General features: G+C 47.5%; 1 protein-coding gene across 1 annotated transcript in view; it reads right to left on the reverse strand.

Moving 5' to 3' along the window:
- Nucleotides 1-13,588, reverse strand: part of LOC123771314 (hormone receptor 4) — a 37,206-nt gene extending 23,618 nt beyond the window's left edge. The window contains exon 1 of the mRNA XM_045763804.2: nt 13,380-13,588. Coding sequence (XP_045619760.2) covers nt 13,380-13,503 — 124 coding nt within the window. The 5' untranslated portion in view covers nt 13,504-13,588. The remainder of the gene's footprint in view (nt 1-13,379) is intronic.
- Nucleotides 13,589-18,534: the final 4,946 nt, after the last annotated feature.

Genomic DNA, 18,534 nt, shown 5'->3' on the forward strand with positions numbered 1-18,534 from the left:
CTGACCCTGATCCTGAGCTTATTTAATATACTGTGTTCTTCTTTGCCTTTGTTTCTTCATTGTTCTGTTGCTGTTCTCTGTTTTTTTGATAATTATTCTTCAAAGGAATATTCGTGGATTTTATGCCAACTTCCATGAACTCCAACTTCTGATTACACAGTTTTCACCCCTTTGTGTTTGTCTCCAGGAGCCGATGCTTGGTGCTCGTCCTGGTCGCTTTCGTGGTTATTCCTTTCTTCCCCCCTCTCCCCCCCCCCAGCTCTTGCTGGGGCCCATAACTCTTCTGCTCTCTTGATTTGTACTGATATTCCCTTCGTCCCCCCTACTTTTTCCATCGCCTATCCATTGCTCTGCAGCCCGTGTCTTTGTGAGTAAATGGTATACGGTCGGTTCCATTTATCTTCCCCCAAATGTTCCGCTTTCCCTTCCTGATCTTAAGCACCTCCTGGACTCCTTGCCAGAGCTGGTGCTCCTGTTTGGTGATTTCAACTGTCGACACACCCTCTGGGGTGATGTTCTGACAAACACCCAACGTCGCCATCTTGGTCCTACGCTGACCCACCCCCAGCACCCTGACCCCCCAGCACGTTGACCACCAGCACCCTGACCCTCCCCCCAGCATGCTGACCCCCAGCACCCTGACCCACCCCCAGCACCCTGACCCACAGCACCCTGACCCCCAGCACCCTGACCCCCCAGCACGTTGACCACCAGCACCCTGACCCTCCCCCCTGCACGCTGACCCCCAGCACGCTGACCCACCCCCCAGCACCCTGACCCACCCCTAGCACGCTGACCCCCAGCATGCTGACCCCCAGCACGTTGACCCCCCCCAGCACCCTGACCCACCCCCAGCACGCTGACCCCCCAGCACGCTGACCCACCCCCAGCACCCAGACCCACCCCCAGCACCCTGACCCCCCAGCACGTTGACCACCAGCACCCTGACCCTCCCCCCAGCATGCTGACCCCCAGCACCCTGACCCACCCCCAGCACCCTGACCCTCCCCCCAGCATGCTGACCCCCAGCACCCTGACCCACCCCCAGCATGCTGACCCCCCAGCACGCTGACCCACCCCCAGCACCCTGACCCACAGCACCCTGACCCCCCAGCACGTTGACCACCAGCACCCTGACCCTCCCCCCAGCACGCTGACCCCCAGCACGCTGACCCACCCCCCAGCACCCTGACCCACCCCTAGCACGCTGACCCCCTGCATGCTGACCCCCAGCACGTTGACCCCCCCCCAGCACCCTGACCCACCCCCAGCACCCTGACCCACCCCCAGCACCCTGACCCACCCCCAGCACGCTGACCCCCCAGCACGCTGACCCACCCCCAGCACCCAGACCCACCCCCAGCACCCTGACCCACCCGCAGCATGCTGACCCCCCCCCCAGCACCCTGACTCACCCCCAGCACCCTGACTCACCCCCAGCACCCTGACTCACCCCCAGCACCCTGACTCACCCCCAGCACCCTGACTCACCCCCAGCACCCTGACTCACCCCCAGCACCCTGACTCACCCCCAGCACCCTGACTCACCCCAGCACCCTGACTCACCCCCAGCACCCTGACTCACCCCCAGCACCCTGACTCACCCCCAGCACCCTGACCACCCCCTCAACACCCTGACCCACCCACAGCACACTGACTCACCCCCAGCACCCTGACCCCCCCCCCATATTGTAGATCTATATTGGCCACCTCACTCTCAATGATATATGCCTCGCCTCAAATTATATTCACATCTCCTCTACCTTTGAAAATGTTGACCGGAATAGAAACAGCTATAACGGTCTTAGCGTCAGACCATAACCTTGTAAAACAACTTTGGAGAGTTAATATTTCAACTTCCTTCTCAAGTCAAGAAGAACACAAGATATAGTGAGAAGATTCTTGCTAGAATCATGGATCTTTGTCACATTCGATGACAAATGTCTTCAAGAAAGTTGTCTTAAATGTCTGCTGCTGCCAATATATATATATATATATATATATATATATATATATATATATATATATATATATATATATATATATATATATATATATATATATATATATATATATATACAACTTTAGAACACTTTCCCACCAGGAGACTCGAACCCTAGCCAGCACAGAAGCCTTCCAGCAACTGGCATAACAGGTACGCCTTAACCCGCTCCACCACCCGCTCAGACCCTTAAAAGAGATGGTAATTTCGGAGTATTTAAATACCCCAAAGATCAACACCTCCCAAGAGCACCAGAGCAAGTGAGGGGTCATTTATACGTTAATTTCATCAAGTCCCTGTTAATATGGGACTTGATGAAATTAACGTATAAATGACCCCTCACTTGCTCTGGTGCTCTTGGGAGGTGTTGATCTTTGGGGTATTTAAATACTCCGAAATTACCATCTCTTTTAAGGGTCTGAGCGGGTGGTGGAGCGGGTTAAGGCGTACCTGTTATGCCAGTTGCTGGAAGGCTTCTGTGCTGGCTAGGGTTCGAGTCTCCTGGTGGGAAAGTGTTCTAAAGTTGTATACTTAACTCTCGTGTTTAGGAGAGTTGTGGCATATATATATATATATATATATATATATATATATATATATATATATATATATATATATATATATATATATATATATATATATATATATATATATAATGTGTTCCTGCAAGATTTCTAGTCTTTGCGATCCCTGCCAGACTAGTAGACTCTGCTATCCCTTCCAGACTTGTAGACTCTGCTATCCCTTCCAGACTTGCAGCCATATATATATATATATATATATATATATATATATATATATATATATATATATATATATATATATATATATATATATATATATATATATATGGCTGCAAGTCTGGAAGGGATAGCAGAGTCTACAAGTCTGGAAGGGATAGCAGAGTCTACTAGTCTGGCAGGGATCGCAAAGACTAGAAATCTTGCAGGAACACATTAGTTAAATCTCAAAGAATGTAAAAGTTATTTATAAGTCTGTGGTCTAGAGCATCGCTCTCGCTAGACTTTCTACAAATCTTTTTGTTGTATCTTTTTTTGCAACAAAAGCAACACGCTTTTTAACTAATAACAAAAGCACTGTATTCCCAGCTTTAGCCACCGAAATACAAAATAGCGTCTGACAATGTTGGATTTATCGACCTGCTATAATTTTCATCCAGTATTTTTAATGCAAGTTTCATTGAACTCCGAAACTTTAATATAATCTTTTGAGCAGAAATGGCCGAAACTTTAATAAGCTTATGTGCTTAAAGTTTGAGTAAAACTTTTTTCTGGGAAAGTATATATATAGATTATGTTGGAGGATGCCATACACCACCAAGCAGGCATACACTAGGCTTCCTACATGTTTATTATAGGCTAGTTTTGATCACGGTAAATATTATACAGATATAATAAGCTGGAATATTTGGTTACGGTGAATGGTAAGTGTAAGTTTTCTATATATTGATAGGTTAGGTTAGGGAGGTTGCTTGGGTACGCCCGTATGTGGGTAGGTTATAGCACATTATCTATCCCAAGGGAACACGGAGCCGTCATGTGAGCGGCCACGGTCGCAGTTGTTCCGTGTCCGTTTTCTGTGGATGGCATTTAAAGTTTTGTAAAAGTTTTTCAAATTAAAGCGGTTTCTTGCAGGTATAAATGACGGTAATGCATACAAGGAGGGCAACAGCTTCAAGCTTGACAAGCCACGGCCTTCCAGTCCTCGTCGAGGCCACGTGATATAACCCAGACTTAAAGGACTCTTAAGTGTTGTGGAGGGAGGAGACTCGGGCCTCACTCTGGGGGCCACTACACCAGCCCGTCTTAAGATTTCTCAACTGTCAGGAAACTGGTAGGTTAGGAGAGGGCACTTTAGTACGACACCGGACCCAAAACAGAAAACGAGACAGTACGTCACTTTCTCGAGCCGCTGCTATTGGTACGACAATTTCTGGTCCTTAGGTAGAGTATACGTCAAAATGCGACGTTCTATTGGGAGGACGGGTTGGTACACGATGCTGTATTAGTAATGATAGCGTGCAACATACACCAAGTCTCAGACGAGAGGTGTAAATTCAAAGGAAACACGAGATGATGGTGTGGCCCTGCCTTAGTTGCTTTGCAACCTGTAGGTGGCGAGGGTGTGGCCCTGGTGGCCCTGCCTTCGTGGCTTATCAACCTGTAGGTGGCAAGGGTGTGGCCCTGGTGGCCCTGCCTTCGTGGCTTATCAACCTGTAAGTGGCGAGGGTGTGGCCCTTGTGGCCCGGGCCTCTCAACCTATCAACGTGAAGTTGAGTACCACTTACCCAAGTTTGGCCACCCACTTTCGTGCAGTCTCCCCCCTTCTCTTCCGGGAGTTGTGTGTGGGGGGGAAACTATGATAAATACCGAGACACCACCACGTTCCTCAGGGCTCTGTTTGGTTTGTTCTCTCGGGGGAGCCATTCTGTTCATCATGTTATTTTTTTGAGAACTTTTTTCTATAACTCAAGATAATGAGTTCATCTTAAGACAGTCGATATACGTCCAGAAGCAGTGATGTTCGTGTGCTATAAGTGTGTAGTTAAGGATATATGATATAATTTTACTGATATTAACCCATATGTATACTACATTAGTCAGTATATATATATACACTGAGTTTACTTTAGTTCTGAACTATACTCTCTGGCTGGTCAGTAAACTTTAGTGAAGACCTTAATAACCCTCAGTTCTTCATCCAACACACAATTCAGTTATGAATAACAATTCGTATTGTCGTGAGAGAGGAAGCCTGTGCTCCTATACCGAGGTCCCCCACACACCAGGAGACGAAATGTATGTTTGGAAGAGTATCGTAGATTACAGGAGTGTATTGGGGAAGCTGATACAGCTTCTTCTGTAGGCTAGTCAAGGCTTGGGAGCTTTGGGCTTTCCTCTCAACTTCTGATGTGAGATCATTCAGAGCCATAATACACAATGGGTGTTCAACTGCTTGTCAATTCAATAAATGAAAATTTGAGGTGATATTTAGTGGTATGATAAGTGTGTGGTTGTTACTGCAACCATCCTAGCACTCTCCCGTAGTGTACTAAGTGCTAGGATTTATCCTAGATTAATCCTAGAATACCCCAGCATAGTCTCCCTCTTACCTGTTTTGGCACTAATTTTTATCCATGTTGTACCTAGATACCCAAGTTCCCATTACCCTGGTGCCCCCCCCCCATGCCCGCGGTGGGGGCACTCTAAAACTTTTCAGTTACTAGTTCATGGTTGTGTTGTGGTTCACTGAAGCTTGGTGAGCTAGTGAAATTTGGCTAGCGAGTTCAGAGTACATGAGCTGCGGCTAGTGAGCACTACCTGTACCTGAATTGTAACCTGGTTGATGGGGTTCTGGGAGTTCTTCTACTGCCCAAGCCCGGCCCGAGGCCAGGCTTGACTTGTGAGAGTTTGGTCCACCAGGCTGTTGCTTGGAGCGGCCCGCAGGCCCACATATACCTGGTTGATGGGGTTCTGGGAGTTCTTCTACTGCCCAAGCCCGGCCCGAGGCCAGGCTTGACTTGTGAGAGTTTGGTCCACCAGGCTGTTGCTTGGAGCGGCCCGCAGGCCCACATATACCTGGTTGATGGGGTTCTGGGAGTTCCGCCCCTGGGTGCGTGTGTGTGTGTGTGGTGTGTGTGGTTGTGTGTGTGGTTGTGTGTGTGGTGTGTGTGTGGTGTGTGTGTGTGTGTGTGGTGTGTGTGTGTGTGTGTGGTGTGTGTGTGTGTGTGTGTGTGTGTGTGTGTGTGTGTGTGTGTGTGTGTGTGTGTGTGTGGTGTGTGTGTGTGTGGTGTGTGTGGTGTGTGTGTGTGTGGGTGTGTGTGTGGTGGGTGTGTGTGTGGTGTGTGGTGGGTGTATGTGTGTGGTGGGTGTATGTGTGTGGTGTGTGTGTGTGTGTACTCACCTAGTTGTACTCACCTAGTTGTGTTTACGGGGGTTGAGCTCTGGCTCTTTGGTCCCGCCTCTCAACCGTCAATCAACAGGTGTACAGATTCCTGAGCCTATCGGGCTCTGTCATATCTCAACCCGTTCTCGCAAATTCGTAAAGTCAATATTGACTTATCAACTACGTGCATAGGTGATATACTAAACATAATAGATACCCCTAAAAAGATTCATAGAAAACACCGACCTTACCTAACCTTGTTAGTATCTTAAGATAAGCATCTTATTGCTTCGTAATTACAATTATTACTTAACCTATACCTATTATAGGTTAGGTAATAATTGTAATTACGAAGCAATAAGATGCTTATCTTAAGATACTAACAAGGTTAGGTAAGGTCGGTGTTTTCTATGAATCTTTTTAAGGGTATCTATTATGTTAAGTATGTCACCTATGCACATATTTAATAAGTCAATATTGACTTATTAAATTTGCGAGAACGGGTTGCATATCTACACTTGAAACTGTGTATGGAGTCAGCCTCCACCACATCACCCCCTAATGCATTCCATTTGTCAACCACTCTGACACTAAAAAAGTTCTTTCTAATATTTCTGTGGCTCATTTGGGCACTCAGTTTCCACCTGTGTCCCCTTGTGCGTGTTCCCCTTGTGTTAAATAGACTGTCTTTATCTACCCTATCAATCCCCTTCAGAATCTTGAATGTGGTGATCATGTCCCCCCTAACTCTTCTGTCTTCCAGCGAAGTGAGGTTTAATTCCCGTAGTCTCTCCTCGTAGCTCATACCTCTCAGCTCGGGTACTAGTCTGGTGGCAAACCTTTGAACCTTTTCCAGTTTAGTCTTATCCTTGACTAGATATGGACTCCATGCTGGGGCTGCATACTCCAGGATTGGCCTGACATATGTGGTATACAAAGTTCTGAATGATTCTTTACACAAGTTTCTGAATGCCGTTCGTATGTTGGCCAGCCTGGCATATGCCGCTGATGTTATCCGCTTGATATGTGCTGAAGGAGACAGGTCTGGCGTGATATCAACCCCCAAGTCTTTTTCCTTCTCTGACTCCTGAAGAATTTCCTCTCCCAGATGATACCTTGTATCTGGCCTCCTGCTCCCTACACCTATCTTCATTACATTACATTTGGTTGGGTTAAACTCTAACAACCATTTGTTCGACCATTCCTTCAGCTTGTCTAGGTCTTCTTGAAGCCTCAAACAGTCCTCTTCTGTTTTAATCCTTCTCATAATTTTAGCATCGTCCGCAAACATTGAGAGAAATGAATCGATACCCTCCGGGAGATCATTTACATATATCAGAAACAAGATAGGACCGAGTACAGAGCCCTGTGGGACTCCTCTGGTGACTTCACGCCAATCGGAGGTCTCACCTCTCACCGTAACTCTCTGCTTCCTATTGCTTAGATACTCCCTTATCCACTGGAGCACCTTACCAGCTACACCTGCCTGTCTCTCCAGCTTATGTACCAGCCTCTTATGCGGTACTGTGTCAAAGGCTTTCCGACAATCCAAGAAAATGCAGTCCGCCCAGCCCTCTCTTTCTTGCTTAATTTGTGTCACCTGATCGTAGAATTCTATCAAGCCTGTAAGACAAGATTTACCCTCCCTGAACCCATGTTGGCGATTTGTCACGAAGTCCCTTCTCTCCAGATGTGTTACCAGGTTTTTTCTCACGACCTTCTCCATCACCTCCATCTCCTGTGTGTGTGTGTGTGTGTGTGTGTGTGTGTGTGTGTGTGTGTGTGTGTGTGTGTGTGTGTGTGTGTGTGTATACTCACCTAATTGTGCGGGGGTTGAGCTCTGGCTCTTTGGTCCCCGTCTCTCAACTGTCAGTCAACTGGTGTACAGGTTCCTGAGCCTATTGGGCTCTATCATATCTACACTTGAAACTGTGTATGGAGTCAGCCTCCACCACATCACTTCCTAAGTGTGTGTGTGTTTACTAGTTGTGTTTTTATGGGGGGTTGAGCTTTGCTCTTTCGGCCCGCCTCTCAACTGTCAATCAACTGTTTACTAACTACTTTTTTTTTTTTTTTTTCCCACACCACACACACACACACACCCCAGGAAGCAGCCCGTGACAGCTGACTAACTCCCAGGTACCTATTTACTGCTAGGTAACAGGGGCATTCAGGGTGAAAGAAACTTTGCCCATTTGTTTCTGCCTCGTGCGGGAATCGAACCCGCGCCACAGAATTACGAGTCCTGCGCGCTATCCACCAGGCTACGAGGCCCCCTTGTGTGTGTGTGTGTGTGTGTGTGTGTGTGTGTGTGGCGGGGGGGGGGCCTAGCTCACGGCCCAAAACTTGGACCAATAAAACGCGACCTTCAGCAACTTTTAACGACGTCTAAAAGTTTAGAGTCGTTTAGGTCACACTGAGGCGCCTCCATTATGCTCTTAACGTGTCGTCTCAGCACGTGCTTTGACGCAGCACGTGGCTTTGACACAGCGCGTGCTGTGACGCAGCACGTGCTGTGACGCAGCACGTGGCTGTGACGCAGCACGTGGCTGTGACGCAGCACGTGGCTGTGACGCAGCACGTGGCTGTGACGCAGCACGTGGCTGTGACGCAGCACGTGGCTGTGACGCAGCACGACATCCAAAGAAATCTGTATATCTAAGGAAATATTTATTGTAAAATGTATTTTATCATATATTTTCAGACACACTTTTCCCTGGGTCAATACTTCCTGTGTCTCCTCAGCGTCAGGGTTGATCATGTTCCTAGCTGTCCAGTTGCGAAACCTTTACATCTCTCGTTGATCACGGTGGTGCTGTATTTATTATATACAGCTTACGAGGTCGGAAACGCCACGAGGTGGGCCGTAAATATAAACCTTATATTGTAAAAAGTTCCGGTGCTCGTAAAATACTTGATAATTACAGACTAAGCCGCGATGCGATGTACAGGTTTCGTAATTAGACAAGTAAATTGCTTGATGAATGGTGACCTGGTCTGTTGCACCAAGCAATAGCAAGGTAGGTTATCTTGCGATGATTTCGGGGCTTAGCGACCCTGCGGCCCGGTCTTCGACCAAGCCTTCTTTTTGTTATACATCACCCAGGAAGCAGCCCGTAGCAGCTGTCTAACTCCCAGGTACCTATTTACTGCTAGGTGAACAGGCGCATCAGGGGTGAAAGAAACTGCCCATTTGTTTCCGCCTCGGCCGGGGATCGAACCCGGAACCTTACGATTAGGAATCCCAACCGCTGTCTACTCAGCCGTCAGGCCCCTTCAGTTTAGAGGTACCTCTAAGCTGGACTCTCAGGAGTCCTCAAGTGCTTCTACTAGACCAAATGAGTTGCACGAAGCCTGCAAAACATTGCTCCACTGTTGAAAGTTGTTACTAGCGAGTCTGGCGGGGCCCAGGAGCTATTACCCGCCACAATATCAATCCTGGATTTCTTGGTAGTATTCTTTTTATGACTACTGAAATATGACTTGATAACATTAGCAATTGCAAATGGTTGCAAGGGGAAGGTTGAGGGTCTGTTGTGTATATTAAAGAGAGGATGGCTATCTGTGCCTCGCTGCCCTGCCTCTCTCACGATCATACGAGTGAGTCCCTCTCACACGATCATACGTGAGTCCCTCTCTCACGATCATACGAGTGAGTCCCTCTCACACGATCATACGTGAGTCCCTCTCTCACGATCATACGAGAGAGTCCCTCTCACACGATCATACGAGTGAGTCCCTCTCACACGATCATACGAGTGAGTCCCTCTCATATGATCATACGAGTCCCTCTCACACGATCATACGAGAGTCCCTCTCACACGATCATACGAGTGAGTCCCTCTCACACGATCATACGAGTCTCTCTCTCACACGATCATACGAGAGTCTCTCTCACACGATCATACGAGAGTCTCTCTCACACGATCATACGAGAGTCTCTCTCACACGATCATACGAGAGTCTCTCTCACACGATCATACGAGAGTCTCTCTCACACGATCATACGAGAGTCCCTCTCACACGATCGTACGAGAGTCTCTCTCACACGATCATACGAGAGTCTCTCTCACACGATCATACGAGAGTCTCTCTCACACGATCATACGAGAGTCTCTCTCACACGATCATACGAGAGTCTCTCTCACACGATCATATGAGAGTCCCTCTCACACGATCATACGAGAGAGTCCCTCTCACACGATCATACGAGAGAGTCTGGTCTAACATATAGCCTGGGAACAGGTAGAAAAACCTTGAGGCCAGATTCAGGCGGACACACACACAGTAAGGGGAGACATGATCACAACCTACAAAATCCTCAGAGGAGTCGACCGGGTAAACAAGGATAAACTATTCAACACTGGCGGTACGCGAACAAGGGGACACAGGTGGAAACTGAGTACCCACATGAGCCACAGGGACGTTAGAAGGAACTTTTTCAGTGTCAGAGTAGTTAACAGATGGAATGCATTAGGCAGTGATGTGGTGGAGGCTGACTTCATACACAGTTTCAAGTGTAGATATGATAGAGCCCGATAGGCTCAGGAACCTGTACACCAGTTGATTGACAGTTGAGAGACGGGACCAAAGAGCCAGAGCTCAACCCCCGCAAGCACAAATGGACTCACACACACACACACACACACACACACACACACCCACCCTGGAAGTGGCCGTCGTTCTTAGGCTAATAGAGTTGAATTATTTATAGAGTCTCACATTCCAGGCATTCTTCTAGTAGGAATGATCAGCTGTTCCCCCCTCTCACCCCCCCCCAAACCCCCTCCCCAACCCCCCCCCCTCCTTCCCCCTCCCTCCCCCCCTCCGCCTTCTCAACCGGACAAAAATATTTATGAAAGCGGACGATGCGGAATTGATAGGAATTTCGGGGTCGCTGCCCCCCACCTCCCCCTCCTCCCCCTCTTCCTTTACTTTCCCTCACTGTCCTGGAGCGGAACTGGGGAGCAAGGGAGGGGGGGAGGAGAAGGGTAAATGGGGAGGGGGAATAGGGAGATAGAAGAAGAGGGGGGGCAGGGGGGGCTTCTTGATGTTGGGGGGGGGGGCATGAACACACACAACAGGGAAGGCTGGAACTAAGAAGCAAATAAACGGGAAACAAACGGGAAGAAAAACGGACACAAACAGGAAGGAAACAGACGGAAAAAACGGTAAGGAAACAAACGGAATTAATCCGTTTAATTAATCTGACGCGACATGTGACGCATTTTCCATTAATCTGACGCAATATGTGACGCATCTTCCATTAATCTGACGCGTCATGTGACGCATCTTTAATCTGACGCATCTTCCATTAATCTGACGCAATATGTGACGCATCTTCCATTAATCTGACGCAATATGTGACGCATCTTCCATTAATCTGACGCAATATGTGACGCATCTTCCATTAATCTGACGCAATATGTGACGCATCTTCCATTAATCTGACGCAATATGTGACGCATCTTCCATTAATCTGACGCAATATGTGACGCATCTTCCATTAATCTGACGCAATATGTGACGCATCTTCCATTAATCTGACGCAACGTGTGACGCATCTTCCTTTAATCTGACGCAACATGTGACGCATCTTCCATTAATCTGACGCAACGTGTGACGCATCTTCATTTAATCTGACGCAACATGTGACGCATCTTCCATTAATCTGACGCAACGTGTGACGCATCTTCCTTTAATCTGACTAATCTGACGCAACATGTGACGCATCTTCCATTAATCTGACGCAACGTGTGACGCATCTTCCTTTAATCTGACGCAACATGTGACGCATCTTCCATTAATCTGACGCAACGTGTGACGCATCTTTAATCTGACGCAACATGTGACGCATCTTCCATTAATCTGACGCAACATGTGACGCATCTTCCATTAATCTGACGCAACGTGTGACGCAACTTCCATTAATCTGACGCAACATGTAACGCATCTTCCAATTAATCTGACGCAACACGTGACGCAACTTCTCTCCCTGGTAAAGTTTGCTGAACTTACAAGGGATTATTTTTCCTTAGAATGTTTAAAGACATTTAAAACACCTGTAGAGCGGGTGTTGTCACGCCCACATATACTCTGAGGACTGACACCGGTTCAACACCTGTACCACAGGTGTTCTGGGTGACACCCCTGTGAAATTTATTAAAATTTCTTGAATTTTGTTTTCAAGATACACGTCTTCGTTTAGTGAACATCTTCACAGTTCACGATCTAAGTCACTATATGAGTCTCATTGCTCTGACCGACTCCCTCAACCCCCCAGAGGTCACCCCTCCCTAGAGCCCCAGAGACCCCCCCCCCTTTCTGGGGGGCTTAAACAGAAGCCGGGTCCTCCGAGGTCCACCCAGAAGCTCCAGAAGCCCCCCAGGGTCAGTGCCACTCCTTACATCGTCTTGAGTCCCTCTTTCAAGATCCAGGACTGTATTTGGTCACAAGCTTCCTCATATCAATTAAAGAATGTTCCCACTGTCTCCTGGGGTCCCTCAGTCATACACGGGGGGGGGGGGGGCAATGTTCCCCTGTCCCCTGGGGCCCTCAGTCGTACACGGGGGGGAGGGCAATGTTCCCCTGTCCCCTGGGGCCCTCAGTCATATACGGGGGGGGGGGGGGCAATGTTCCCACTGTCTCCTGGGGTCCCTCAGTCATACACGGGGGGGGGGGGCAATGTTCCCCTGTCCCCTGGGGCCCCTCAGTCATACACGGGGGGGGGGGGGCAATGTTCCCACTGTCCCCTGGGGCCCTCAGTCATACACGGGGGGGAGGGCAATGTTCCCCTGTCCCCTGGGGCCCCTCAGTCATACACGGGGGGGGGGCAATGTTCCCACTGTCCCCTGGGGCCCCTCAGTCATACACGGGGGGGGGGCAATGTTCCCACTGTCCCCTGGGGTCCCTCAGTCATACACGGGGGGGGGCAATGTTCCCACTGTCCCCTGGGGCCCCTCAGTCATATACGGGGGGGGGGGGGTGGCAATGTTCCTTAAGGACTCATTGCCTTAGGGTCGAGGACAGGCAGACTGGACATCTGAGGACTCACCATCTTAAGGGTGGTGGACTGAGGACTCACCGTCTTAGGGTGGAGGACTGAGGACTCACCGTCTTAAGGGTGGAGGACTGAGGACTCACCGTCTTAAGGGTGGAGGACTGAGGACTCACCGTCTTAAGGGTGGAGGACTGAGGACTCACCGTCTTAGGGTGGAGGACTGAGGACTCACCGTCTTAAGGGTGGAGGACTGAGGACTCACCGTCTTAAGGGTGGAGGACTGAGGACTCACCGTCTTAAGGGTGGAGGACTGAGGACTCACCGTCTTAGGGTGGAGGACTGAGGACTCACCGTCTTAAGGGTGGAGGACTGAGGACTCACCGTCTTAAGGGTGGTGGACTGAGGACTCATTGTCTTAACGGTGGAGGGCTGAGGACTCACCGTCTTATGGGTGGAGGACTGAGGACTCACCTAAGAACTTGCTCTTGCGTTCCTCTTGAGAGAAGCCACAGGCACAGGTGTACTTGGGGGTGTTGGATCTCGCCTCAGCCATCCCGGTCATCGTCACAGCGCCATCCTGGGCCAGAGAAAACATTCGTGGAATTAGACATCTTGAAGGGTTGAAGCTTGTGCTATACCTTCTTACACCTGGGGACTTTTTTATTATTATTTCCTGCCACAGACGTGGCCACACATTTGCAATGATAAATAGCATATATTCATACACTTTTTTTTTTTTTTTTTTTTTTTTTTTTTGAGATATATACAAGAGTTGTTACATTACATTCCTGCCACTAGTACGCGTAGCGTTTCGGGCAGGTCCCTGGAATATGATCCCCGCCGCGAAGAATCGTTTTTTCATCCAAGTACACATTTTACTGTTGCGTTAAACAGTGGCTACAGTTAAGGAATTGCGCCCAGTAAATCCTCCTCCCCGGCCAGGATACGAACCCATGACATAGCGCTCGCGGAACGCCAGGCGAGTGTCTTACCACTACACCACGGAGACTGTAAACTTCTGTCCTTCATGGACGGGGTTAGAGATCTGTTAAACATATAGTTCAGTGATTTATTGAACATTCAAGTAACAGTCTATTAAACATATTTCGTTGAAAACGACGGAAAGTTTTAGATTTATGATTCTGGCAGGAATCTTTGATATTCGTTATGTTATACTTCACTGAAGCAGGTAGTTGAAAAATTAAGTCGCCAAAATTCATTTTGAATTTGTATTTGGGTGTAGCGCCTAGTGATGCGTTTCGCAAGGTCTCTCCTTACATTCTCAAAGACAAATTCTGTTGTGTTAGCATCTGGTTATATTCTCTTATGGTGAGGGGGTTAGGTGATATATGGATGAATGGCATTACATGGAGGGTAGTAAATTAATGGGGTATTAAATTTAGAGTGTGATATGTTGGCAGTTTATGAACAAATCTACAAGGGCCGTGACGAAGATTCGAACCTGCGTCCGGGAGCATCCCAGACACTGCCTTAATCGATGATGCTCCCGGACGCAGGTTCGAATCCTCGTCACGGCCCTTGTGGATTTGTTCATTTGATGCATCACGTTAGTGTGATCTGTGTGTGTTGGCAGTTTATGTTGTTCTAGCCTTGTAGCCTGGCAAAGGGGCCTCGTAGCCTGGTGGATAGCACGCAGGATTCGTAATTCTGTGGCGCGGGTTCGATTCCCGCACGAGGCAGAAACAAATGGGCAAAGTTTCTTTCACCCTGAATGCCCCTGTTACCTAGCAGTAAAATAGGTACCTGGGAGTTAGTCAGCTGTCACGGGCTGCTTCCTGGGGGTGGAGGCCTGGTCTAGGACCGGGCCGCGGGGACACTAAAGCCCCGAAATCATCTCAAGATAACCTCAAGATAGCCGTTTCCGTTCCTGTTGCAGGGTCCAGCTCCTGCAGTGGTCCGGGGTCTTGAAGTGGGTAGAGTGTAACTGTGTATTAGCTGGTTATTGATGGCTGGTCTAGATTTATTGACATGCAGCGCTTCACTGATGTCTAATCGTCTATTGTCATTGTATCTATCAGTTATTTCGGCGCTACTCGTCAAAATGTCCCTGGTGGTCGTCTCGTTGTGTGTGGCGATTATGTGTTCCTTGATGGAGCCCTGTTGTTTGTGTAGTGTTAAACGCCTACAGACGTTGTTGTCTTGCCTATATACTGAGATCGTTGGGGCTGACAGTCCCCAAGTGGGCACGTGAAGGCCTAGACAACGTTGGTCTCTTTCAAGGCATTTTTCTTGGTGTCGGGAGAATTCTTCATTAGCAGATTGGCGGTTTTTCTTATCTTATAATATATTGTTAGTTTTATCTTGTTTGACGTCAGTTTGGGGTAACGTTCCTCTCAATGATCTCTTTTAGGGCTCTCTCGTCCGCTTTGTGGGCCGTGGAGAAGAAGTCCCTGTAGAACAATGTTATTGGACGTACGAGTATTGTGGTATTAGTTGTTCCGTTGCCTGTTGCACACCTCGGCACCTTCCTGTTTTACTATGTCTTCAACATAACCATTGGAGAAAACTATGTTGACCAAAATCTCCCGCCTTCTACATAACTGCTCATCCACCTGCTTCCACCCTGAGCTGTGAGTGAGAGCTCGGTCAACGTTAGCGTTCACAACCCTCCGTTTGTATCTCTCCGGGCCGTCGCTGTCAGCGTTAAGACACATCCCTATGTTTGTCTCCTTAGTGTACACAGCATGATGAAAGCTGACGTTTCTTTCCATGACTGCTACATCTAAGACGGGCAGGTTACCCCCACTCTCTATCTCATAAGTGAAGTTTAAAACTGAGTTTTGCTCGAAAGCTTCCTTCAACTGCAACAGTCGTTCGGTATCTGGAATTTTTACAAATATGTCGTCGACACACCTGCAGTAGATAGCGGTTTTTAGGTCTAACACGACCAGAACTCTCTGGTCGGGGTATAAAATACTCCCAGGAGTATTTTATATGCTCTGATCATATCCCCCCTCTACCTTCTCTTTTTTAATGTCGTAAGGTTCAGTTCATTCAGGCGCTCTTCATACCCGATCCCTTGTAACTCTGGGACGAGCCTCGTCGCAAACTTCTGAATCTTTTCCAGTTTCCTTATGTGTTTCTTCAGGTGGGGGCTCCATGATGGCGCGGCATACTCTAAGACTGGTCTCACGTAGGCAGGGTAAACCGCCCTAAATAGTAATGTAAGTGTGCGTGTGCGTGTGCGCGCGCGTGTGTGTGTGTGTGTGTGTGTGTGTGTGTGTGTGTGTGTGTGTGTACTCACCAAGTTGTGTCTGCAGGATCGAGCATTGACTCTTGGATCCCGCCTTTCGAGCATCGGTTGTTTACAGCAATGACTCCTGTCCCATTTCCCTATCATACCTGGTTTTAAAATTATGAATAGTATTTGCTTCCACAACCTGTTCCCGAAGTGCATTCCATTTCCCCACTACTCTCACGCTAAAAGAAAACTTCCTAACATCTCTGTGACTCATCTGAGTTTCAAGCTTCCATCCATGTCCCCTCGTTCTGTTACTATTCCGTATGAACATTTCGTCTATGTCCACTGTGTGTGTGTGTGTGTGTGTGTGTGTGTGTGTGTGTGTGTGTGTGTGTGTGTGTGTGTGTGTGTGTGTGTGTGTGTGTGTGTGGCCTCACACCTACAAAAAACAATTATCATGAAGAATAATTCTTGGATAAAACAGTAGGACCACACACTAACCCCATAACGAGGGAGACGACGAAAAGATTGACATAATGTGGACGGGTTGTATAAAACGTCGGGTCCCGCCTTTGTCCCGTGGAGGGCCGTCGTGGCGCCGCCCTGACGCCTGACGCCCGCGCGCGCCACCCAAGTCACCCACAAAATAATAAACTTCTTCCCAAACAATAGACACCAGCACCCCCGTCCCTCCCTCCCTCACGCCTCCACCGATCATATATAAAATGTTCGCCCGTTTTCTTTCACGGTATTACATTTTTAGGGGCGTTATATATAAACCGAAAAATCCCTCATTTTTTTTCAAGAGGGATTTTTCAAATCTCTCGAATAAAGGCAATTATTTGCGATTCTAAAACACGCGTACACAAAGAAATATATATATATATATATACATATATATACATATATATATATATATAATATATATATATATATATATATATATATATATATATATATATATATATATATATATATATATATATATATATATATATATATATATATATAATGTCGTACCTAGTAGCCAGAACGCATTTCTCGGCCTACTATTCAAGGCCCGATTTGCCTAATAAGCCAAGTTTTCCTGAATTAATATATTTTCTCTAATTTTTTTCTTATGAAATGATAAAGCTCCCCATTTCATTATGTATGAGGTCAATTTTTTTTTATTGGAGTTAAAATTAACGTAGATATATGACCGAACCTAATCAACCCTACCTAACCTAACCTATCTTTATAGGTTAGGTTGGGTTAGGTAGCCGAAAAAGTTAGGTTAGGTTAGGTTAGGTAGGTTAGATAGTCGAAAAACAATTAATTCATGAAAACTTAGCTTATTAGGCAAATCGGGCCTTGCATAGTAGGCTGAGAAGTGAGTTCTGGCTACTAGGTACGACATATATATATATATATATATATATATATATATATATATATATATATATATATATATATATGCTGCCCCTATCCACACTGTTCATAAGTGTATTTGCAGCGAGGCAGATGCTGACGAATATGGATTGCATGGCCTGCACTGTGGAAAATCTGGTGGTTGGCACACTAGACACGACGAAGTCAATGACATCATTAAAAGAAGCCTTGCCTCTGCTCAGTGTCCAGCGGAGAGAGAGCCCCGCAACCTATTGAACCGTGACACTGTTAGCTTTGCCGGCCGACCAGACGGAATCACACTGCGTCCGTGGAAAGGTGGCAGACCGTTGGCATGGGACTACACTTGCGTATCCACCCTGGCAACCACATACATCACCCTCTCTGCCGGCACAGCAGGAGCCGCGGCGACACACACAGAAAGACACAAGTCAGCCAAGTACAGGCAATTAGATCATAGGTACAACTTTGTTCCAATAGGGTCTGAGACCCTAGGCCCATGGGGAGAGAGTGCAAGAAGATTTCTTAAGGATCTTGGTTCCAAGCTCATTAACACCACAAGAGACCCTAGAGCAGCAAGTTTTCTCTTTCAGCGCCTCAGTGTCGCTATCCAGAGGAGAAATGCCCGCTGCATCCTCGGTTCCTGCCCGGCGTGTGGAGACAAAGCCTAGATACTGGCGTTATTCCTGACATACTAAAAACAGCAGAGATAGCACCACTCCATAAAGGAGGAAATAAAGCAGAGGCAAAAAATTACAGACCGATAGCACTAACATCGCACATCATAAAAAAATGAGAGTGCTAAGAAGATCACAAAATACATGGAATCACAGCATCTCCATAACCCCGGACAACATGGTTTCAGAACAGGGCGCTCTTGCCTGTCGCAGTTGCTGGACCACTATGATATGGCATTAGATGCTATGGAAGACAAACAAAACGCTGATGTAATTTACACAGATTTCGCAAAAGCTTTTCATAAATGTGACCATGGTGTTATTGCACATAAAATGCGTTCAAAAGGAATTACCGGAA

This window comes from Procambarus clarkii, chromosome 54, assembly GCF_040958095.1.
Source record: "Procambarus clarkii isolate CNS0578487 chromosome 54, FALCON_Pclarkii_2.0, whole genome shotgun sequence".
NCBI classification, from domain to species: Eukaryota; Metazoa; Arthropoda; class Malacostraca; order Decapoda; family Cambaridae; genus Procambarus; species Procambarus clarkii.